Source organism: Antechinus flavipes, chromosome X, assembly GCF_016432865.1.
Source record: "Antechinus flavipes isolate AdamAnt ecotype Samford, QLD, Australia chromosome X, AdamAnt_v2, whole genome shotgun sequence".
NCBI lineage: Eukaryota > Metazoa > Chordata > Mammalia > Dasyuromorphia > Dasyuridae > Antechinus > Antechinus flavipes.
This window is the reverse complement of record NC_067404.1, coordinates 39,800,795-39,824,116: the sequence shown is the minus strand read 5'-3', so window position 1 is coordinate 39,824,116 and position 23,322 is coordinate 39,800,795. Positions and strand designations below refer to the sequence as shown.

The following is a 23,322-nucleotide window of genomic DNA, read 5'->3' as shown; positions in this document are numbered from 1 at the left end:
GCAGGAGAGATAAGTGCAGAGATCCTCAATCCCTTCACTCCATCAATTGATTAATCACCAGGACTTCCTGCGATGGAGAGCCAGGTCTCAGGGCGTCCTGGGATAGCAAGCCAGGCAGAGTCCTCGGGGGCTTTCCCTGTTTGATTCTCTTGTCACGTTACTCTTCTACTGCCCTTTTGAGGTACAGGAGAGGGAGTGTTGACCTGCAAATCAGGACCAGCCCCTCCACACACAAAGTCCCTCACTCAGGGACCCAGGCAAATCCCTTGTATCTCATGGAGCCTCAGTGATCTCATCTATAAAATGGGGAAAGGTCCTCCCGTCCTCCCTTGGTTGTGATGAAAAGTGACAGAGGGATAATCGAATCCAACCCCCTCATTTTACAGAGGGGTAAAGGGAGGGAGTGTGACTCACTCCACAGTACACGGCTCCTAGGTGGCTGACATAGGACTGGAACCAAGGCCTTCCTGAGTCTAGCCTGACTCTATCCACCTCACGGTCTCTCAGGTAAAGCGTGTGAACCTTAAAAGCCTACACAGGGCGTTCATGATCCCAGGGGCTGCTAAAAAGACAGCAGGATGGGCCAAAAAAGGTCACCGTCACTAACCTTTGCCTGAAATGTGGCTTTCCTTCCACCATGAACGTACCTAAGAAGACTTCCCTCCCCAAAGGTTTCCCCGGTGGGCCAAGAGGACCCAGACACTAAAAAGCCTGTTATGGACAATGGAGGTGCTTATTATCTTTGTAATTAGCTACCTCCAGCAGCCTTAGTTTCCTCATCTGTATTATGGCAAAAAAAAAAAAAAATCATTTGCACCAGGACTTGTGAGTGGGAGGGGTCTCAGAAAGGCTGAAAACAGGGGAGATGCCAAAATTATCTGGGGGGGGGGCAGGCTCCACAGTGCACAGGGCTAGACTCCCAAGATGACAAAATGGGAATAGTCCTGTCCTTGGACAACCTGCCCAACAATAAATAGGCCTGAGAGAAAGGAGAGCCTCTCTCCTTGTTAATGAGTGGAGCCAAATGAGCTGCTGCGAGCAGTCCCCGCCTCACAAACACATGACTTCCAAAGCACCTGCTGCCTTCAATCCCCCTCCCTCCCCATTCCCTCATCAGAGCCCCAGCCCCCTCCTCTAGGCAGCCCTCCCCTCCCCCCAGTTTCCAGGCCCATCACCGAGCCCCCACCCCACCTCTTGCCAGGGCCAGCCTTCTGCGCTTGGCGCTCCAGCTCCCAGCGGCTCCTGGAACTAAGGCAAACCACCCTACCCAAAGAAGAGCTCTTAACGTATCTGTCCATAAAAGCCAAAGATTATTTCCATGGGGAGTGTGTTTCATAAGACCAGAAGATCAAAGACTTAGAGCTGGAAGGAGCCTCTGGTTCAGCCCACTCATTTTACAGATGGGGAAAATGGGACTGAGATAAACTGACTTGCCCAAGATCACACCCGGGATCACCGAGCCGGAGCTCAGCTCAGAGGTCCACTAGTCCAAACCTTCATTTCTGAAGGAAGAGACCGAGTCAGAGAGGCGACCTGTTCATGAAGCTAATAAGCAGCAGAGGTTCTCGGGTTACAATCCAGGTGTTCTTGCTGCCCAGTCCAGCTCTGAGCCCGGGAACACCTTTGCAGAGAAGAGTAAGCAAAACCCAGAGAACACTTGAAATCAGGCCCACCAAAACACCCAAGGAAGCCACCATAAAGGGCATTGTTGAAGAGCGAAGATCAACATGGTGACCAAATTTGACTCCAAAGAACTGATCCAGAAGAAGCCCTCCTTCCCTCTTGATGGAGAGGCGGGGAGCTATGGGTGTGAACCGGGCACAACACGGGACGGAGCTGACACACGCTAGGTCTCGCTTCACTGCCGTACCCGTTATACGGGTGGGCTTCAATTGGGGGGGAATGGGGATCACTGGGACGTGACAGCAACATAAAAGAAAACGCATCAATACAACATCTTTTTTTAAGGGGAGAAATTGCTTTTCAAGTTTCAACTGAGTGATGGCTGACTTAAAAACAGACTCTGGGAAGCCACTGTTGCGCATCTGAACGTGCTTCCTTCCAGCTCTCTCTTCGTTCCCTTTCTCTTGTATTAAATGTGTTCCAAAACCAACTCACGCTCACCTTTCCTCATTTTAGACAAGATATACACCTTTCTGAGAACAAACTCCTCCTGCCGACCTCCGACACTGGCAGCAGCCCCTTACTCGCCGGCTCGAGGCAGCCCCAGAAGTCATTTACCACAACCCCCACCCTCAGTTTCCCAAAAAGACGATGGAGCCCCAAGGGAGGAAAGGCTCCTGGCTCCATGAAACCACAGATATTAAAGAGACTTGAAGCAAGGTTTTCTGTACCCCAAAGCCAGGGCCCTTTCCACTAGTTCCCTCCACTGGCCATCTGTGCCAAAGGCCCAGGACAGCCCGGGCTGGGTTCCAAAAGGCCTGCCATGTCCCCGCCTGTCTCCCGTTCTGACAGGTGGGGGGAGGAGGTAGGCACGAGAGCTGGGGCTCCTTCGCCCCTCCTCATCCCACGGCGACGTGTCTAGCTCATCTCGTTCTGGCTTGGGTGGCATTCCGAGGTGGGGGATGGGGAGGGAGGGGGCTAAATGGGACACCGGGCTCAAGGGCAGAAAGAAGGGCAGAAGTGATGGCTCCCCTCATTCCCGTCGAGTCGAGTTGGCAAGCCAATGGAAAAAGGGCCAAATCTGAGCAACGAGCGGGCCGTTCCTCGGTGCGGAAGAAGGCTCGGCTTTGCCAGATCCAGAAGACAGGGAAAATATCGTAAAGGACGCCGCACAGGGGGTGGGGAGACCCTGCCGGGGTCCCAGCTCTGCCATCCTCTCACTGTGTGACCTTGGACAGGTACCTCCCCACTTTGGGGAGCTGACACAGGTGGCCTTCATAAAAGAACAGAATGGGGGACAAGCTCTCAGATCACCTGTGGCTCCCACGGCCTAGGTTTTGGGAGACCTTTTCTCTAAAAGCTGCCCTCTACCTCCAGCGAGCCTCCCCTGACCAGGACCACTGAACTGGGAGGGACCTTCAAGGCCACCAGTTTAACTCCCTCCTCTGATAGAGAAAGACACTGAGGTCCCAGGGAGAGGAAAGCACTGGCCCAAGGTCACAGCTGAGTGGCTGGGCCAGCCGTTTCCAGCCTGATAATGATCTCCTCCTCCAGCCTCCACACACAGCACCCAGGGGTGCTCCATACAATGGACCTTGGCTGGATGTGACTCAATCACTTTGGGGGAGGGGAGGAGGGCACCATTTTCTATGTCTTCAGTATCTCCCCTGACCCCACCAGTACCCAGCACAGTGCCACCACCCCGACACCCCTCGAGAAATGCCCAGGAACTCCCGGCGTGGAGGCTTCCGGCATTAATGAAGATCGCCACCTTTCCACGACGAAGTTTTTGGGCGCTGCTGGAGGTGACAGGACTTGGCCAAATTCACACTTAGTAAGTGGCAAAGGCAAGATTCCAACCCAGATCTTCTGGACTCAGTCTAGCACTTTAGCTACTGTGCCCGGCTGCCCCCAGGGGGGAGAGAGAGCATTCCGGGTTCCCCGCAGCCCTCCAGAAACATTCTGAGCACTTAAAGCCCAGGCTGGCAAAGTCGCCGGCTTGGGACACCATGAGGACCCAAGGGCTCTTGGCTCCCCGAGTCCAGAGCCCACAATTTCTAGCCGGTTCCACTTGATATGGGGCATCTGGTGCCCTCCTAGTCCCACACAAACCTAGAAGCCTGGCTTAATCCAGGAGAAGGTCAAAGGTAGAAAACCATGGGCGTGAGCATGGGCTTCGGCTTGGGGGTTGAGGTGGGGTTGGGGGGTGGGAGTTCAGGATGAGGGGGATGGAGCTGGATTTGTGGTTAGGGGTGAGAATTGGGGGAGAGGAGGGTGGGAGTTGGAGGGCAGAGTGGGGGAGGGGTGGAGTTGGGCTTGGGAGCCAGAGACAGGCTTGGGGTTAAGGGTGGGAGAGGGGGTTGAGGGATGGACCTGGGCTTGGAGTTAGGGGTAGGGAATGGGTGTTAGGGGATGGGAGCTGGAGGATAGAGTTAGGAGTTGGGAGCCAGAGGCGGGCTTGGGGTTAGGGGTGGAATTGGGAGTTAGGGGGTAAGGGTTGGAGTTGGAGGCTGGAGTTAGGGGTAGGTGGGGGTGGAATCGGGGATGGGTGAGGGGTAGAGTTGGGGTTTAGGGAGTGGGGGTTGGAGCTGATCTTGGGGTTAGAGGTGGAGGGGGGCTTGGAGTTGGAGGCTGGAGTTGGGCTTGGGGTCGGGGGAGAGTTGGGGGTTGGGGTTAGGAATAGAGGTTGGAGGGGTAGAGCTGGGGTTAGGGGTAGGGTGCAGGGTGAAACTGTGGGTTAGGGAGTGGGAGTCAGAGCTGGGCTTGGGGTGAGGAGTGGAGTTGGGGGTGGGGACCAGAGGGGGGCTTGCGGTTAGAGGTGGAGGGTGAAATTGGAAGTTAGGGAATGGGGGCTGGAGCCGGACTTTGGGTTGGGGGCCGGAGCCGGGCTCGGGGCCGGGGCGGGCCGACGCCTCCTTCCTCAATCTGAGGGCGCCATCGTGCACGGCCCCCGAACGAAGCGGAAGCCCAGATCCCCCGGCCCCAGCCGGGGCCCCGTCCGTAGAGCCAGGCCGGCTGAGCCCACCGGGTCCCAGCAAGGGAACTCACCCTGGCGGAGCCAGCAAGCCGGAGCCCCGGCGGTGTCGGAGGCTGCAGCAGGTCCCTGTCACTGGCTCTAGGCTTCGGGGCAACTAGAGGGTTGCTGCGAAGCTGGGGTGGTTTTCCTTTCCCCCTTTGGAGCTGGCAACCAATAGAAACGCACTGGGCGAGGAATTCTCGGGCTTCCTGCAGAGGGCTATACAGAAGCGGCTTTTCCAAAACTGGTCTGGCATTTTTAGAAGGGCCAGTCAGTGCCGAGGAGACCTAATCCAAACCCCCCGAGGAGGGGAGAAGCAGGCTCAGATAACAAGGAGCATCAGGAATGGCATCCATTGAGCCCTGGGCCTCAGCGTGTACATGCCCAAATGTACACCACACCTTCAGTAGGCCGCCTCCCGGGGACCGCGTCCAACAGGGCTCATTACCCAGAGTCAGATATAGCAGGGACCCGGGCCACCCCAACCCCGAACGCTCTGTGCCGTGGGCCGATTCTAGGGCCAAGAGACCAAACCCAGCACGGAAGAGAAAGCCAGCCCTGCCCTGAAGGAGCTTATAATCTAGTGGAGGGCACGGCACGGAGACACAGAAGCGTAAACCCGATTACCCGAGGACACACAGAAGCAGCCACTGGGGAAGATGGGGAAAAGAGGCGCCACCTGAGCTCTGACCTGAAGAAAACCAGGGGAGGGATTCAGACAAAGACTTTGGCTCAAACTCTGACTTGGACTCTCACGACCGGGGGAAGTCGCCCGATCGCTCTGGGCCTCAGTTTCCCCATCTGCGAAATGAAAAAGTTGCACTCAACGGCTCCCAAGGACCCTTCCGACAGGCTATCGATGAGCCAGAATTAAAGCCCAGCAGGCACAGAGGTCAACCCGGGCAAAAGCACTGAGGTGGGAGCTCAACTGCCACATCCACAAATCGGGCTGGGGCACAGAGTGTGTGAGGTTGGCCGGAGGCCAGTTGGAAAGGGCAGGAAAAACCATCGAGGGACGGCGGCCGAGGCAGCGGGGTCGCTGCTGTCTAACTCTTGTTCTTTGGTGCGAGGGAAGGTTCACCGGGAGTGTGGTCGGGAGGAGGGTCCTATCTGGAAGTGGCCACCATAAAAACTAAAGACACTGATGAAAATGAAAGAAAATGAGAAAGGTTGAGAAAGACAAAAAAAAAGAGAAGGAGGGGGAGAGAATTAGAGAGATGGAGACACAGACGGAGACAGAGACAGAGACAGAGAGATGTGGAGACACAGAGAGAGGCAGAGACACAGAAACATACACAGAGAGATAGAGACAGAGACACAGAGACAGAAAAAGAGACAAAGAGACGGAAAGAGAGAGGCGGAGACCCAAGAGACAGGGTCAGATACACAGAGAAACAGAGACACACAGAAAAACAAGTCAGACACAGAAACAGAGAAACAGACCAAGACAAAGAGACAGGTACAGACACAGAGAAACAGACAACAGAGAGACCAAGACAAAGAGAGACAGAGATGGACACATAGATAGAGGAAGACAAAGAGAAAACCAGAGCTAGAGACCCAGACAGACAGAGATAGACCGGGAGAAACACAGGGACACACAGAGACACAGAGATAGACAAAGAGACAGACACAAAAAGAGACAGAGAGCCAGGGAGAGACAGACAGAGGAAGAAAGACAAAGAAAAAGACAGAGAGATGGAGACTCAGACTGACAGAGATACACAGAGAGACAAAGACACACAGATAGATAGAGAGAGAGAGAGAGAGAGAGAGAGAGAGAGAGAGAGACAAAAAGTCAGAAACAGAGAGAGACAGAGACAGAGTGAGGGAGACTGAGAGACCCTGAGACAGAGATAAACAAAGAGAGAAAAAGAGACAGAGAGAGATGGAAGAGGAAGTAGGGAAGAGGAGAGAAGAAAGGAAGGGAAGAAGGAGAGGAAAGAGCTGCATCTCCGAGCATGTATTATGTGGTGAGTACAGTCTAATTTGTCAAGGTGTAGCAAGAGCTGAATCTGGGATTAAGGATTAATTAGGCTAAGCAGGCAGGGCCTCAGTGAGAGCTTTTCATGAAGATGGCAGCCCAGTGGCACTGCCAACATGGATACGGGGTTGATCTTGTCCTGAATGCAAGGCCTCCAGCTACAGTCAGAGGGAGGCATTTTTCATAGCCTGGCCTTGAGTGCCAACCCCCAATGGCCACCAATGGGGATGCGCAGCTTAGCTGGGCTGGTCATCCAATACCCCGTCAGGGGCTCAACCGTTCGGATCTGGAAGGGCCCTCCCGCCAAGTCGTCTCCCATTATTTTACATATGAGAAAACTGAGGCCCAGAAATCCAAAGGGATTGACCAAATGAGAAACTACTAGTCAAAACTGAAGTTTTCAATTTATTTTCAAAGGCTCTGAGTTTCCCATGCATGACCATTAGAAAGTACCAGACCTCAAAGCACAGTTAAGGGGAAAAAATGGCTGATTATCCACAAGATAGAGGAGAAGAGGAGAGAGAACAGAGAAGGGGCAGGAAAGCAATGCAAATGGCATCTTTACTGAGAGAAGCGTGGCCTTAGAGAGAAGGCCCAGGTTTTCCTGTTTCAGGTTTCCAAACACGCCTCATCTCAAAATGCAAAGCTTCGTCTATCCAGAACCCCCAGGAAAAGTCATTCTGGATAGTTGAAAGTCCACCCCTTTCAGCATCAAATTGGGTTTTGGGGGGGTCGCCATTTTTGTGCTAATCTTCCTCCTAAGGGAACCCAAACTGTCAGCCTTCTGACCCTGGATTGTGATAAGGGAACAACATGCACTCGTCTTGGCCGGTCCAGCCGACACCTCCCGGGCAACTCCCTGTCAACTCCCTGTCATGTACAACACGTCCCCTAACTTCCCCTCCATTTAAAGCGTGCCTCTGAAATCAGGAGCCAGACTCTAAAAACCAGAACAGAATCTGCCATTTCTAGAAAGGGCTGAGGACAAATCCCCTCATTGACTAAAACACTCCTGGCTGCTGATCCCTTACAGAGGGAGCCATCCCCCAATAGAATATAAGCTCCGGAAGGGTATGTCTTTCCTGCTCACATCTGTACCTCCAGCACTCAGCACAGTGTCTGCCACATAGAAAGCACATGAAAAACCCTTGTGCAGCTTTCTCTAACATATCCACACTTCCCTGCCTTCTCAAGCAGAAGCTATAGGAGTTTACTTGAACCATTAGCTGATGGCTTAGCAATATCATCATAATGGGGTGGGGGGTGGGGGTCAGATCTGTGGTTTCATTGATATAGGGAATTATACACGAATTGGCAAGTATTCGGCAACTGAAGCACCACCAAGAGGCAAGTCACTTAACCTGCTCACTATCTCCTTTGTGGCGTGACTGAAATGTGGGCCTTGACTTCAGGACTTCTCAGGACTCAGGATGGGGTCATAGTACCATGTACCATGATTATCGAATGGTCACCGAGGCACACAGGACTGTTCGTTCTTAGACCAAATAGTCGTATATTGCTATGCTTTTGAAGTTCTTGCGCCTGCAAGAACCAGTTTCCCATTTCTTCTTCATCAGTTAATTTTTTGTTCTACTAAAGCATAACTTCTTCTGATAGTCTTTGCCCACCGTAGCTCAATCCCCTACCATCAACCCTTCCAGCTTCCTCCAAAAACTCTGTGATTTGGTATAAAGTTTAGAAACCAACTCACCAAACTTGTTAGAATTATGTATAAAATAAAAGTGAACTGCATGAGCTCGGTGTATAGACTTTCATCTGGGAATTGAAAGAGTTAAGACCACTGAGAGTTGAGAGACCAATAAATAGAGAGTCTCAGATCCAAAGTACTCAAGCACACAAATGAACAAGTATAATGCTAAAAGTGATTTTCAATTTCACCCCATGGAGGTTCTCTGTAAAGGCAGTTACTTATACTGTACCTGGGCTATGTCAAATGGAGAGTGGGCTACCTAGACTCTGGAGATCTCCGTCACCCCCAACACATGAGAAAAGGAGAAAAAACATCAATAAATGAAATTAGCAAATTGAATCCAACTTCATCATTCACCTCTCCTCAGCAAGGGAACTGCATGAGCTCTGTGTATAGACTTTCATCTGGGAGCTGAAATAGTTAAGACCACTGAGAGTTGAGAGACCAATAAGTAGAGAGTCTCAGATCCAAAGCATTCAAACACAAATGAACAAGTATAATGCTAAAAGTGATTCTCAATTTCACCCCATGGAGGCTCTCTGTGAAGGCAGTTACTTATACTGTACTTGGGCTATGTCAAATAGAGAGTTGGCTACCTAGGACTGGAGATCTCGGTCACCCCCAACATATGAGAAAGGGAGGAATAATATCAATAAATGAAATTAGCAAATTGAACCCAACTTCATCATTCAGCCCTCCTCAGCAAGGGAACTGCATGAGCTCTGTGTATAGACTTTCATCTGGGAGCTGAAATAGTTAAGACCACTGAGAGTTGAGAGACCAGTAAGTACAGAGCCTCAGATCCAAAGTACTCAAGCACACAAATGAATAAGTATAATGCTAAAAGTGATTCTCAATTTCACCCCATGGAGGTTCTCTGTGAAGGCAGTTACTTATACTGTACTTGGGCTAGCTCAAATAGAGAGTTGGCTACCTAGGACTGGAGATCTCAGTCACCCCCAACACAAGAGAAAGGGAGGAATAACATCAATAAATGAAATGAGCAAACTTAATCCAACTTCTTCATTCACCCCTCCTGATCTCTAGGGCAGAGGGAAAAAAAGCTGTGGAAAAGCTATGGCACCCAAACCAAAATCCCTCCATGAAATGTTATAACTGTGGTCTCACCAGGGACAGTGGTGTTGAGAGTGGGAAAGGGGACGAGACCAGGGTTCTAATTCTGAGTAGACTATTAGCTAGCTGGGTGCAGGTTGGGCAGGACACTAAGTCTTTTGTCAGTTTGCCCATATATAAAGTAGATAACTACAGAATCTCCGAATGAATCCCCTGTTCTGGACTCCACAATTTCCCAAAGCGGCCCATTCCACTTTGGGATAGCTTTCATTGTTGGGAAAATCACTCCCCCCCACCCCCCCCCTGTACAGTTCAAATCAGCTTCTAGGTAATTCTCACCCACTGATCCCAGTTCTGCCCTCTGGGGTCAAGCAGACTGAGACTAATCCCTTTTCAAAGACACTACAGCCTGGCCTACATACTTGATGTCGATTCAATATAATAAAATAAGATAAAATATAAAGTAAGTAACTGCTAACAAAGCAGGAAGCACCCTGATAAGATAAGAATGTGATTTCAAATCTAAGGGATGGTCACGAATGGAATGTCCTTCAGTGACAAAGGGAGGCTTTAGTCTCCACCACCACCACGAGCCTCAGCCTCCCCACCAATATGGTAACTGTTCAAGGAAACTCACTGAGGGAGGGAGTCCTAAGGCTTGTGAAAAAAAAAAAAAAGGGCTGCAGCAGTGCCTGGTGGGTAACCCCATACTTTGTTTAAAGAGATCTCTGCAGGGTAAATGTCAGAACTGAAAAACAAGGGGCGGGATCGGGTCCTCCACTGCTTTCTGGGGGGCTCTTTGCCATCAACCCCCAGACAGCATTGCATCATTTGCTTGGGCCAACTTGGGGCCTCCGTGAATGTCCAAATGAGAAATCTCTGTCTGGCGAGCCAGTAACTCCATTTCCAGGAAAACCCAAGTGAGAAAGGAGATTTGGCCCCGTCACTGTGACTAAAGGGGTTCGGGGTTATTGTCACTGGGGTTGCTTTGAACTCTCCACAGCATGGAGGGCCAGGGAAGAGATGGATGGGAAGCATGGGGAAGGGGGGGGGGGAGAGAGAGATACCAGCGCCACTTTGAAGCTCCAGAGTGGACATGGACTTCAAAACAAACACGGTGCACGTGGGATGTGACGTTTCCCCCATCAGTCCTGCTCCCCCCCCAAAAAAAAGTTGGTTCCCCGAGAAGGCAGGGAGGCGCTCTAGGGCGCAGCCCTAGGAGGTGGGACGCCAATAGCTCAACAGATAACTTGTTGGGACCCCAAAGGGCTTCAGAGGGAAGGCCCGAGGTCAGGGTAAAGTCGGGCTCCACTGAAGGGGAACACGCACGGCGCGGGCAGGTGGGCGGGCACGGCCTCTCGGGATCTCTACGTACCTGGGGCCACACTGCGTGTCGCGAAGGCCTTCAGGCGCCGGGTGCAGAGAGTACTTAAGTGTAGCGAGCTCGCCCTGGAGAGAAGTCAAAGGAAGATACTTTCTGCGGCCAGACTTGGTCCCGAGTTTAGCTCCTCCCTCCCCAGCCCCTGATCGCAATCTCTGCGAGCGCCTGCCCCGCCGCCGCCCCGCCGAGCGGGGCCACAAATCAGCTGGCCGCCAAGCCAAAGGGAAGCTCTCGAGGGATGCTCTGGCCACTTGGACGCTGACCACCCCCCCACTTGCTGCACACCACCCCCCCCCCCAGAGTTCCCCCTTCTCCAGAGCCGAGGCGCCGGGTCCCGTGCGCCCGCGTCCGGCCGGTCGCTCGGCCCCCGAGCGCTCCAGCTTTCTTACCACCTCCGAGCTTCGGCTCCGAGTCCCAGGGCAAGGCTGGCTAGCGCCGAGGGGTGCCCAGGGTCCGAGCAGCGAGCGCTCGCCCCTGGCGACCAAGCCCAACTCAGCCTGGCTGCGACGCCGAGCTCCGGCTCCTCAGAGTCTTGGCTGGAAGGGGAGTTGGGCAGTTCCGCCGCCGCTGGACCCCCAAGTCTCCTTCCGCCGCAGCCCAGCGAAAGAAATTATTTCGGTTTTCCCCAGAGCCCGGAAAGCCAAGAGCCCCAAATGGGAGGAGAGAGGAGAAAAAGCCGCCCGCAACTTCCGACAGCGCCGCAAAGTCCGCGAGGCTGTGGAGCCGCCCCCGTTGCTCTAGCCCAGGAGGCGGCGGAGGCAGCGGCGCACGAGGCGCCGCGCAGTGGCCGCGGAAAGCGCGCGGGCTGCGGGGCGGGGGGGCGCCGCCGGCGGCCTCGCCTGCACCCCGGCCCCAGTCCCAGAGCCGCTCCCGCGGTGCAGCGCGCAACCCAGCGGCTGGAGCGCGGCCACGCAGGGGCAGCACGGGGGGCCCAGCCCGGCCGAGGAGGCGAGTCGACCGGCCGGAGTCTGCAACTTGTCCTTGCCCAGCTCTCGAAAAACGCCAGCGCTTGCCTCCTTCCCTCGGCAGGGGTAGGGGCAGCGGCGGAGGCAGGGGAGAGAGGCGCGCAGGGGCCTGAGCCCGAGTCAAGCAAGTGGGCTGCTACGGGCTGGGACCCTGACGGCGGCGGCGGCAGCGGCGGCGGCGGCGGCGGGGAAGCGATGACCCGGACCTGGATCGGAGGAGTAGGAACTGGAAGTGACAGCGGCGCAGGGCAGAGCAGCAGCAGTAGCAGCAGCAGCAGCTACGGCGGCGGCGGCGGCGGCGGCGGCGGCGGCGGCAGTTTCGGTGGTCGCAGAAGCCTCGATGGCGGCGACAACCTGGGAGGCAGCAACAGCAGCAGCAGTAGCAGCAGCAGCAGCAGCAGTAGCAGCAGCAGCAGCAGCCTCAGCCTGGGAAGCAGAAGCAGCAGGATCAGCACCAGCAGCTTCAGCAGCTGCAGCTTTAGTAGTAGCAGCAGCAGCAGCCTTGGCGGAAGCAGCAGCAGCCTCGGCAGCGGCAGCAGCCTCGGCAGCGGCAGCAGCAGCAGCCTCGGCAGCGGCAGCAGCAGCAGCTTCGGCTTCGTCAGTGGCAGCAGCGGCAGCATCAGCAGCATCAGCAGCATCAGTTTCGGCAGTAGCAGCAGCAGTTTCGGCGGCAGCAGCAGCAGCAGCTTCGGCTTCGTCAGCGGTAGCAGCAGCAGCAGCAGTTTCAGCGGCAGCAACAGTTTCGGCGGCAGCAGCAGCTTCGGTAGCGGCAGCAGCAGCAGCAGCAGCAACAGCAGCCTTCGAAGCAGCAACAGCAGCCTTCGAAGCAGCAGCAGCAGTGCTGGAAGCTACAAAAGTTTCAGCAGCTGGGGAGGCGGCGGCGGCGGCGGCGGCGGCGGCGGCGACGGCGGCATCAGCGGCGGCGGCGGCGGCGGCGGCGGCGGCGGCAACTGCAGAAACTTAGGCGGCGGCGGCAGAAGCAACAGAAACTTCGGCGACGGCAGCGGTAATCGGGGCTATCGATTCGGGGGCGGCGGTGACCCGGGCTATAGTTTTAGCGGCGGCGTCGACCTGAACTGCAATTTCGGCGGCGGCAGCGACCCAGGCTGTAGTTTCGGCGGCGGCGACGGCGGCGGCGGCGACCCGGGCTGCAGTTTTAGCGGCGGCGGCGACGGCGGCGACGGCGGCGGCGGCAGCGGCAGCGGCGACCCAGGCTGCAGTTTCGGCCGCGTCTGTGACCCGAGCTGCAGCTTCGCAAGCGGCGGCAGTAGCAGCAGCAACAGCAGCAACGCCTTCCCCATACTGCGCATGCTGCTGCTGCCCAACCGAGAGAGCCCCCAGCCTTCTTACCTTGGCTGGACCCCCCCAGAAGACCAACCCTAGAAAAGCAGTCTAGCTGACAGCTTGGCGGCCAGCCGAGCCCCCTGTTTAAATTAAGCACCCCGATCCCCACCCAGGGTTCCCGGAGACTCGACGGTTTCAGCCTAGATAGTTAGTGAAAAGGGGGGGTGGGGGGAGGGAGAGTAGGGAGAGAGGGGATGAATTCAGACGGGTTTTTGTCAATGAAATCCCAAAGCAATACTTAGCATACGCTAGGCGCTTAATAAATACTTGTGGCGATGCTTTGGGTTGGGTTTACTTTCTTCTAGCCCCTGCTACCTAGGGGATTTCTGTCTATTAGAAATCTGAGGGATTTAAGCCCCAGGCCGGGCAGAGAGGAGGCGGTGGCTAACTAGTAACTAGTGGAACTGGGAATATTTACAAGGCTTCATTATTCATAAATTTAAAAAGGCAAAAATCGAGAGCACTTAATCAATAAATGCAATAATAGACGTCCTCTGGAGCACTTATTGTTACTTATGGAAATTCCATTAGGATTTGTCTTGCTTAATTGTGCTTTGTTACTACTGGGATGGTGGAGGAGGGAAGGGAAATTGCTGGAAAATGACTAATTTTTTGAAGAGCATCAGTTTTTAAAAATCCATTAGAGACACGAGACTTCAAGAAAAGGAAGAAAAAGAGCCACTAAGATAGATCCTCTAGTGTTCCTATCGGCACTAAATGGAAAGAAATATCCTATTGGCGCTAAATGGAAAGAAATATACCACAGGGCAATTGCCTTGCAGGAAATGGGGAATGGAGGAAGGAACAGTAAGCAAGCCGACCGGAAAGGGCCTCTTGGTCTCCCCTCCCCACCCCACTCCCAGCTGCTAGCGCTTTCCCCACTGAGATTCCTCTCCATCTATTTTGCATGCAGTTTGTATCCATCGAATTATTTCTCTATCAGTTTTCCCCTTAGAATGTAAGTTTCCTGAAGGCCAGTATTGTTTTTGCCTTTCTTTTGATCCCCTGCAACAATTCCTGACATATAGCAAGGGAGAAAAAAAAAATCAATCTTTTATTCCTTTTGTGATGTTTTTCTTTGTACAAGATGATGATTTTCAAATTGTGTTCTTAGATAATTTCTACTGTGACTAACTAGATTGAAGGAATCGCTGTTATTAATCACGAATGTAAATGTAATCACTAATTAAGTACTTAATAAACACAAAATGTTGAATAAAGGCTTGTTGACTGATTTGTATCATTCCCAAGCTAGCCCCTCTTTTCCTTGGCAGAATGGGGCTTGGCTGTTGCCCGGTAGGACTTGGGCACTGTCTCCATGAAGTTCCTAATGTTCCTAAAGTTGGCAGAGCCATCCTGCTTTCCGGATGGCCGGATGGAATGCCCTCACAGGGGCAGCCGGCTTCGGGAGAAGGCTCTGCTGGGAGGAGAGACGCGGTCCTGGGACCTGTCCTGGGAAGAGCAACGGGTCGGGGAAATCAGAAGGCCCAGCTTTAAACCCTATCTCCGGATCCCGGGTGACCCAGAGCAAGCTTCGCCTCCCGGGCCTGGGAGTTATACTAGCGAGCCTCGGGGGTGCCTTAAAGGGCCACACCACTCCGGGGCTTCTGCTCGGGAGACCGGGGCTGAATCCTGGCTTTTGACTCCACCTGTGTAATCCTATAAAAGTCCCTTTCCTTCTCTATGCCTGTTTCCTCCCCTGTCAGCTGGGCGGGATGGGGACACTTGTATTGCCCGTTTTTCAGGGTCTCTGAAACCCGAGGGGGTGAGTCCACTAGAAGTTGTTATATTATTATTATTATTTTATATTCTATTATTATCAATTATGCTATTTTACAAGACACATTGGCCCTTGTAAAAAGTTTCCTGAGGTTTTTTCCCTAAATTAACCTGAGCTCAGGACCACCGACTCCATTTGGGGCAGTGGGAGGAGCTGAGGAGACAGTACCTGTTGGCACTGGCGAAGAACCCCGGCCTCCTGGCTTTCCTGGAGGAGGAAATAAGAGTGCCCCACCCCATACACATTCCCAGAAGCCTAAGTGGTAACTCTATTGGGACAGATCCATTGATCCTTTTAGCCCCTTAGAAGCAGACAGTTTATGTCTGTGGGCCCTTAACTCCTTAATTGTCTGTGGGTCCTACTGATGGTAGTAGACAAGATACTGGGGGAAGGGGGAGAGTTGAGGGCCTTCCCTCTCTTCTTGGTTCTATGAATAAAGAAGGAAGGTCTATTTATACCATAAGATCCCTTCAATCCCACATCCTTAGGACTCTCATTTATTCCAGGCTGCTTTTTTTCCTCTCCTCTTCTCTTCTCTTCTCTTCTCTTCTCTCCTCTCCTCTCCTCTCCTCTCCTCTCCTCTCCTCTCCTCTCCTCTCCTCTCCTCTCCTCTCTTCCCCTCTCTCTTTCTCTCTCTCTCTCTCTCTCCCCCCCCCAGCCCCTCTATGGTTCCACTGGCTAAAAATGAATACTGTATAATACAAGGCTTCAGCTGTCCAAAGGTCATTTATCCTCCAACCTTACTGTTAAAAAAAAAAGAAAGAAAGAAAAGGAAAGGAAAAGATGTCTCTGAGCAGCCCAAACAGATGGTGCAATGTCTAAGCTGAAAACTCAGAAGAGGGTACCCCACATCCTCATTCGGAACCTATTGACTTTTATTTTAGACAGAAATTGAAAAGGCTTGGGGATTAGATTTTCCATCTCATAGCAGAATAAAAGGCAGGGGGCATATGGAGAGAGAACCACAGAAGCAAAAAATGACAGCTGACAGGGATAAGGATAGGGTGAACAGAGACAGAAACACGGCCTGTGGTTTCATTGGCATCAGGAACTCCCAGGTGAAGAAACTCCCTTTTCCAATACAGGTTAGCACCTTTTCTGACTCTTACAGTCTTAGAGAGATGCCTGGGCCATTAAGAGGTTAAATCACTTGCCCAAGGACAGCCAGCCAATAAATGTGTCAAAGGTGAGACTGGAATCCAGGTCTTGTTGGCTTCCAGGCCAGTTCTATGTATCATGACCTCTATTACAAACTATAATTACTAGGGAATTCTAAAATACAACAGAAATTGTAAAAGGCACAAAGTATAACAATTTGGGGCTATCTGGTACGGGGGAAAGAACCCATGACCCTGAGAACCTCATTGTTATAATACAATCATGGGAATACAAACTGATCTTGAGCCATCAAGAAAGGGTTAAATCATGTTCAGCTTCATCTGTTTGAGAAGGAAAGGAAACATAATAAATACTTCTTAGAAAGATTTCCATTCAAAATGGTTGACAAAAAAATTGGACTTTTACATTTTGACTCTCTGGAAAATCCATACAGAGTGGTTCATCCCTATATAATACTAAATAAATAAGCTCTTCGCCTTGGATTTCAAGGAGAAAATATCCCATCTCATTCTATATACCACTGAGGTCGTCAGCCAGAAGACAGGCGCATACACACACACACACACACACACACACACACACACACACATGTCACAATGGACAATGGGGAAATACGCACAGACCAAACAGTTTTATGAGGGAAGGGAGCATGTAGCTGTGAATGGAATTGATTGGGAGGACACCGTTAAATGTTCAGGGCTTAGAATCTCTTGGTCTTGAAGTTTTAAGAAACTAGAATGGGGGTTTGGATTGGGAGGAGAAGCAGACAAAAGTCACCTTCCAGTCTAATGCTTTTTGTTCTGAGAAATTTCCCCGATAGGAATTCTATTGCACTGCAGACGGAGCCTCTGTCCGGAGTGGGTCGGAAACAATGTTTTGAATGGAGCAAGATTTGTCTCTGGTTGACATTGTGTCCTAGCTCATCATCCTTTTTCCCTCCACTGAGATTCCCAGCCAGTTCCCGATCAAGGGACCGGGCTTTCTGTAGCCAAAGTGTTACCCCGTTCGTCTGATCAACTGCCCTCGGGCCCACGTGCTAATGGGGAATTCTGTTTTCAGACCTTGTAAACTGTAGTATCATAGAACTCAGAGTCACTGAACAAGATAATCTAGGTGGGAGATTTCCCATCTTTTCCAGTCTTTCTAATGCTTGGCTTTTGGGAAACCCTTCCACACATTATAGAATATGAAATAAATTCTAGAAATGGAAGAGATGAGTTCTAAAGAAAACTTATTCCCGACCCCCATGACAGTACACACGATCCAGGTTGGGAATATAGATTTTACAGTGGAGCAAATTGAAGCCCAAAAGAGTATGCTCCATGGCTGTGACCTGCTGGAGACGAGGGCCCCATCTTCATTGTCTGAATGAGAAGTATCAAATACTGAACAGCCCATAGGAGGCCCACGATGCTCCTGAGTCTAGCCCAAATCAGATTAAAATGGAATTGGGAAATACCCAACAAATGAAATGAAAGTACAATAAACTGTAGCTAATATTCCATTTGAAAATTAGGTCAACAGGGATCCTTGTCTATGGAATAATGACCTTCACTTTGGATTTGAGTTTGACAGTCCTGGTCTAAACACGAGTGTTTCCCGAGGCTGAGAAAAGCAGGTACGAAGCTCATCAGTTCCATCTGAGTCTACTCTTAAAACTTTCATGCCGGACAGTGAAAGACAATTGTTTTACTGTTACTGCTGTCAACTTTCCCAGCAGGTGGGGGGAGGGAGGGGAGAGACAGCCTCCCACCCGAGTGACCATCCATTTCTGCTGTGGGGTGAATTTAAAAGTGCTCAATCTTCAACCTTGCAATGGCTGCTGGGAAAAGAAGCAAGATTTCCTTTTGATTCCCATACCAAATCCCATGTTTGTTAGCAGAGCCACCAAAAGCATCAGTGATGGTGCACCCAAAAGCACCGAGGTTACGTGGGCCAAGTGACTTACCTCTACCTGAAGACCTGCACATCCTTTAAGGAAGTCCTTAATGTTACTGAGGCAGTCAGCTTCCGATTGGGGCTCCTGGTGGTACTAAAGAAATGATTAAGAGAACCTCGGTGAGTTGGGGTTCCTAAGCAGGCCCAGCATGCCTCATGTTTTATGAGAACTAAAGGAGAGTTTTTGGTTTTGGTTTGGTTTTTGGTGGGGGTGTGCTTGGGGGTTTTTGAAAGGCAAAGGGGAAGACTGCTGTCAAACCAGGAAGAGAAATAACCACCGAAGGAAATGATGTAAAAATCTAAACGGTCTTTTGTTTCAAACCCATATCGGCCTCAGAACGGGGCCCGGGGTAAAGGCCCACTAGCGTTTCTCCCAACTTTGAGTCCAAAGTTATTTGGATGACATTTGTTTCTGCATTCTCTGTCCCCATCCCGGAGTATTGGGATGTGTCTGGATTTTTGAATCTTGTTTTCAAATACATGGAAAGCACAATTTTCCACCTTGCTGTTTTCTACAGCCTCGTAAGACCCTTCGTGGTATCGGACATTTAGGGTTCATGGGATCTCAGGGGCTACCTAGTCCAACCCCTGATTTGACAGAGGAGGAAAATGAAAGTTGGGGAAGGCACTGGTCCAAGATCATACAGAGGATCCCACATCTAGAGCTAGAAGGGATTTCAAAAGGCTTTGAGTCTAACTCTTTCATTTGATAGAGGAGGAAAGTGAGTCAGGCCCATTAAGATGAAAGTTCTAGCCCAAAGCCCCACAGTAGACCACAGATCTAGAGCTGGAAAAGATCCCAGAGGTCATCCAGACCAACTCCCCCTCTTTTTTTTTTTTTTTACAGATGGGAAAACGGAGTTTCAGGAAAATCTCAGGTTGTCAGAGCCAATGATCGACCACTCGGTGATCTGAAACCAAAACTTCTGATTCTAGCGCACCCCTCTTAGACCCTAGACCCGACAAGTAGCAGGTTCAAAGGCATCCTCAACAGCATTTTAACACACAAGTTTTCCAGCCTAAAAAGTTGTTACAATCTGGCTAAAGGAGCCCGGGTCTGGGTCATACTCCCTTCCCCCTCCGTTCCCCAGTCCTCTGTTTATTTGGGTCTACCCCCCTAAATATGGCAATTCCCCTTTGGAAAACTGCCTTTATATTTGGAATAAAAATCTGGGGTAGGGGGAGTGTCAAAAACTTAAACTGTGCTCATCTAAAAGGAACACGAAGAAAAATGCCTGCATTTTAATCTTTCTCAAATGATGTGTTCCATTTAAAATACCCATTTAGTTTCAGTTGTTATCACAAGTCACGCATCCTAGCTTGCTTCTTGTTGCTAAAAGTAAACTTTGAAAGGAATTCCGACTTGCATTTCAGCTCGGCCCTAAGTTCTAGGATTAACCATATGACAATTTTCAGAGATTCTGGTTAAAATGTGTCCTTAGCTGGTGGGGAGGTCTAGGACATTTTCTTCATTCTAACAGAGAATAATGCCTTTCCCATGGATGTTGTCCTTGGCTCACTACCAGCTTGGCCTTAATTGTGCTAGTTACAGGATGGGGGGAGGGGGGCCTAAACCATTGCCCATCTTTCTTGGATGGGAATAATGAGGGATCGATTCTAGGTGATGGAAAGATCCCGAGGTGTCTGAGTCCGGGGATCCGTGGGCTAAGCATTCCCAAGCCCTACTTTTGGGTGCCAGGCATTGTGCCACATGCTCCGGGGACGGGGATGAGAAATGACACCCGTTCCTTACCCTCAAGAAGCATACCTTCTACCAGGAGGGGGCCCCAACATGGAAACAGATAGGTAGAGACATGACCTACCGGGGAGGAAGGAGAAACAAGGAGGGGAGGAAAGAAAGGCTTCATCCAGGGGAGGGCAGCCTCAGAGGCAGAGCCGGACAGAGGTGAGGAGGAGGGCTACCCAGGCCTGGGAAGAAGCTGGGCCGGGCCCCAGAAGCAGGAGGTGGAGGACCCCGGGAGAGGGAAGAGCCAAGTAGGCCGAGGAAGCAGCCCGGCCCGTTTCGGTTACCTTGTCCACGGCTCCGGGAACAAGCCGATTTAGCAGTTTGCATAGCACTACCCCATTTTTCAGAGACACCTTCAAGAATTCCTCCGGATCACAGATGGTCTTCTTGGGGGAATTTAAAACTCCCAAAGAGATGAGCCATGTCACGACGCGTTCCTCGGGATTCATCGCCGAGGACTGTGGAGCCGAAGCAGCTGCGAGGTCTTACCCACATCCGCGATTGCATCGGCTTCTGCCTTCCTTTTTTTCCGAGCTCTCTTCTGGCGCTTCCTGAGCGAGCAGTGAGACAACTCTCCTCGAGACACAGCAGGACCTCCGGTCCAAAGGTGGGATCTCCCAGCCGCAGAGACCACGCTCAGGGATGCCAAGCTGGAAGGGGCAAGGGCAAGAAGCGGGGGACAAGCATGATGCTATTTTTCACCACACATCACCCCACCCCACCCCCCAACCCCAGCTGAAAAACAAGCTCATACTGACAAACACTTGAAGGAGCCAGGGCTGCAAGGGAAGGAAGTGAAGAGGATGCTGGGGAGGGAGGGGACAGAAGGAAGTAGAGGCTCTTGGAAAAGAGAGGTGAGCCAGCCCTGCAGGGAACCTTGCAAATGAGAAACTGAGTGGGCCAGCCTGGGGACAAGCTGTCAATAGTCTAGCCCCAGTGAACAAATCTGGCTTCTGTCAGGAAGCGGGTGCCAACTGGCTTTGATGTCCAACAGATCAGAGTCGGGCTTTTTGCGGGGAATCGATGGAAATGGCAGTGGGGCTCCGAGGAGGGAGAGAGAAGAAAGGAATCCAGCCCCGGCTGCCGGGCCACGAGTTCTCACCCAAGGGGGTCGGGCGACCCGACTCCTTGGGAGACTCTTTAAGAGGCCTGGGGAGGAGGAGCCAAGATCGGAAAGACTGGCAGTGTTGCCAGCCATGACAGAAGCGGGGAGGATGGCATTTGCGTTTGTAGCAAAGAGGGAAATAGGAGAAGGAGAACATCTGCCACCCTGTTTACTTGCATCCTTTCATACTTCTTTCTGGACCCGGTGCCCAGCTGCCAAACTCATGCCAAAGGCTTGGACACACTGACACGGGCCAGAACATGTTGCTTTAAAATCAAGTGTGTCTGGGGGTGGCGGGGAGAGAAGGGATTGGGGGGATTGGAGAGAACGATGACAAAAACAGGAAGAATTGGAAAACAAAATAACATTTGCCAGGACTCTATACCACATACTGGGAAATTGGGGGTCTTCCAACTCTACCTCATAGGCTAGTTGGAAGAAAAGTACTTTGCAAACTTAAAACACTAGCCAAATGACAGCTGTTGCTATTATTTAGATTAGAAGAGTCAGAGCTGGACGGGGGACCTTAGGAAACCTTGGGTTCAAATCTCACCTCGGACACTCACTGGCTGGGGGTCACTCGACCTCTGTGTCTCGGTGTCCTCTCTTCTGAAGGGGTGGGTGGGTGGACAGGACTTGGACTCAGTGGTCTCTAAGGTCCCTTCTGGCTCAAAGGCCACGATCCTCGGTGATATTTAATAAATGTCTATTGGACCCCATAGGATTGGACGACATGGGAACCATGGTAGACGCTCTCCAAATTATAACTCCCCCCGTGGCATGAGAAATAAATACCTTCACATTGCTCTTTCCTAAAGCTAGACGTGTCTTCTCGCCGATTGTTATTGTTACAATCAGAAAGAAAAATGGGAAATGAATTGCTCTTCCCACTCGCCAGCAGCATCACTCGCATTTAGGCCCGTCCGGATCTCCGGACTCTAATTCATCCTCCATCCAGGTGCTCCAGGGGCCTTCCTGAAGTATAGATCTGACCATATCTGACCATGACCCATACCAGTGGCTCTCTGTTATCTCCAGGATCAAGTATCAAGCCTCTTTTTGGCAATTCAAACTCTTCATACCCCGTCCCCTTCCTATCATGAATCTTCTTATAGTCTGTTCCCATCCACACATTGCATTGTCATCCAGGTGCACTGGTCAACTTGCTGTTTCCTTCAGTAGAACCCTCCATCTCCAGCCTCCCAGCCTTTGCACTGGCCGTTCCCCATGTCTGGAATGGCCTAGGATGCTCTAGTCTAGTTTCACCCCTCTTAATTTCCCTGGCTTCCTTCAGGACTTTGCTTACCCAGAGGGAGGACTGTAGGGACTGAGTGTGGATCACAACATAGCATTTGCACCCTTTTTGTCGTCATTTGACTGCATTTTGTTTTCGTTCTTATTTTTTTCCTTTTTGATCTGCTTTTTCTTCTGTAGCGTGATAAATGTGGAAATATGTATAGGAGAATTGCATGTCTAACCTATATTGGATGACTAGCTGTGTAGGGGAGGGTTGGGGGGGGGAATTGGGAACATAAGGTTTTGCAAGGGTGAATGTTGAAAACTATACATATGTTTTGAAAATAAAAAGTTTTTTTAAAATTTTAGATTGCTTAAATTTGGAACTATGCCCAAAGGGCTGTGAAACTGTGCAAACCCTTTGATCCAGCATTGTCTCTATGGGGCCCATATCCCAAAGAGATCTTAAAAGAGGGAAAGGGACTCACGTGTGCAAAAATGTTTGTAACAGTCCTTTCTGTAGTGGCGAGGAAGTGGAAACTGAGTGGATGCCCATCAATTGGGCAATGGCCGAATGAGTTATAGGATATGAATGTTATGGATGTTATTGTTCTGTAAGAAATGATCAGCAGGAGGATTTCAGAGAGGCCTGGAGTTACGTGAACTGATGCCAAGTGAAGTTTTCGCAGGACCAGGAGATCATGGAACACGGCAACAACATTATTCTACGATGATCAATTCTGATCAATGTGGCTCTTTTCAACAAATGAGATGATGCAGAGCAGTTCCAATGGTCCTCTCTGCATCCAGAGAGAGACTGTAGGAACTGAGTGTGAATCACAACATAGTTTTTTCACTTTTTTGGTTATTTGATTTTTTCTTTCTCATTTTTTCCTTTTGATTTGGTTTTTCTTGTTCAGCAAGATAATTGTATAAATATATACGCATATATTGGATTTAACATATATTTTACCATGTTTAAAAGATATTAGATTATTTGCTATCTAGGGGAGGGGAGGGGAAAATTGAAACACAAGGTTTTGCAAGAGTTAATGTTGAAAAATTATCCATGCACATCTTTTGAAAATAAAAAGCTTTAAAATAAAACAAGGATTATGTGATGATCAACTCTGATGAACATGGCTCTTTTCACCAATGAAGTGATTCAGGCCAATTCAAATAGACTTGTGATAGAGAGCCATCTGCATCCAGAGAGAGATTGTGGGGACTGAGTGTGGATCACAGCATAGGATTTCACTTTTTTGTTGTTATTAGCTTGCTTGATTTTTTTTCCTTTCT

At 51.0% G+C, this 23,322-nt stretch overlaps 1 protein-coding gene across 6 annotated transcripts in view; it reads right to left on the bottom strand.

The window, feature by feature from the left end:
* ARHGEF6 (Rac/Cdc42 guanine nucleotide exchange factor 6) overlaps positions 1-20,821 on the bottom strand; it is a 112,704-nt gene extending 91,883 nt beyond the window's left edge. For 4 of the 6 annotated variants that reach the window (XM_051969322.1, XM_051969325.1, XM_051969323.1 and 1 more), the window contains exons 1-2: positions 19,967-20,146; positions 17,946-18,029 (exon numbers count right to left, since the gene is read on the bottom strand). In XM_051969322.1, the coding sequence (XP_051825282.1) occupies positions 17,946-18,029; positions 19,967-20,131 (249 nt within the window). In that variant the 5' untranslated portion in view covers positions 20,132-20,146. Of the gene's footprint in view, positions 1-4,671; positions 4,734-17,945; positions 18,030-19,966 lie in introns of those variants that run through there. The other 2 variants (XM_051969324.1, XM_051969328.1) reach the window with 2 other exon arrangements.
* Positions 20,822-23,322: the final 2,501 nt, after the last annotated feature.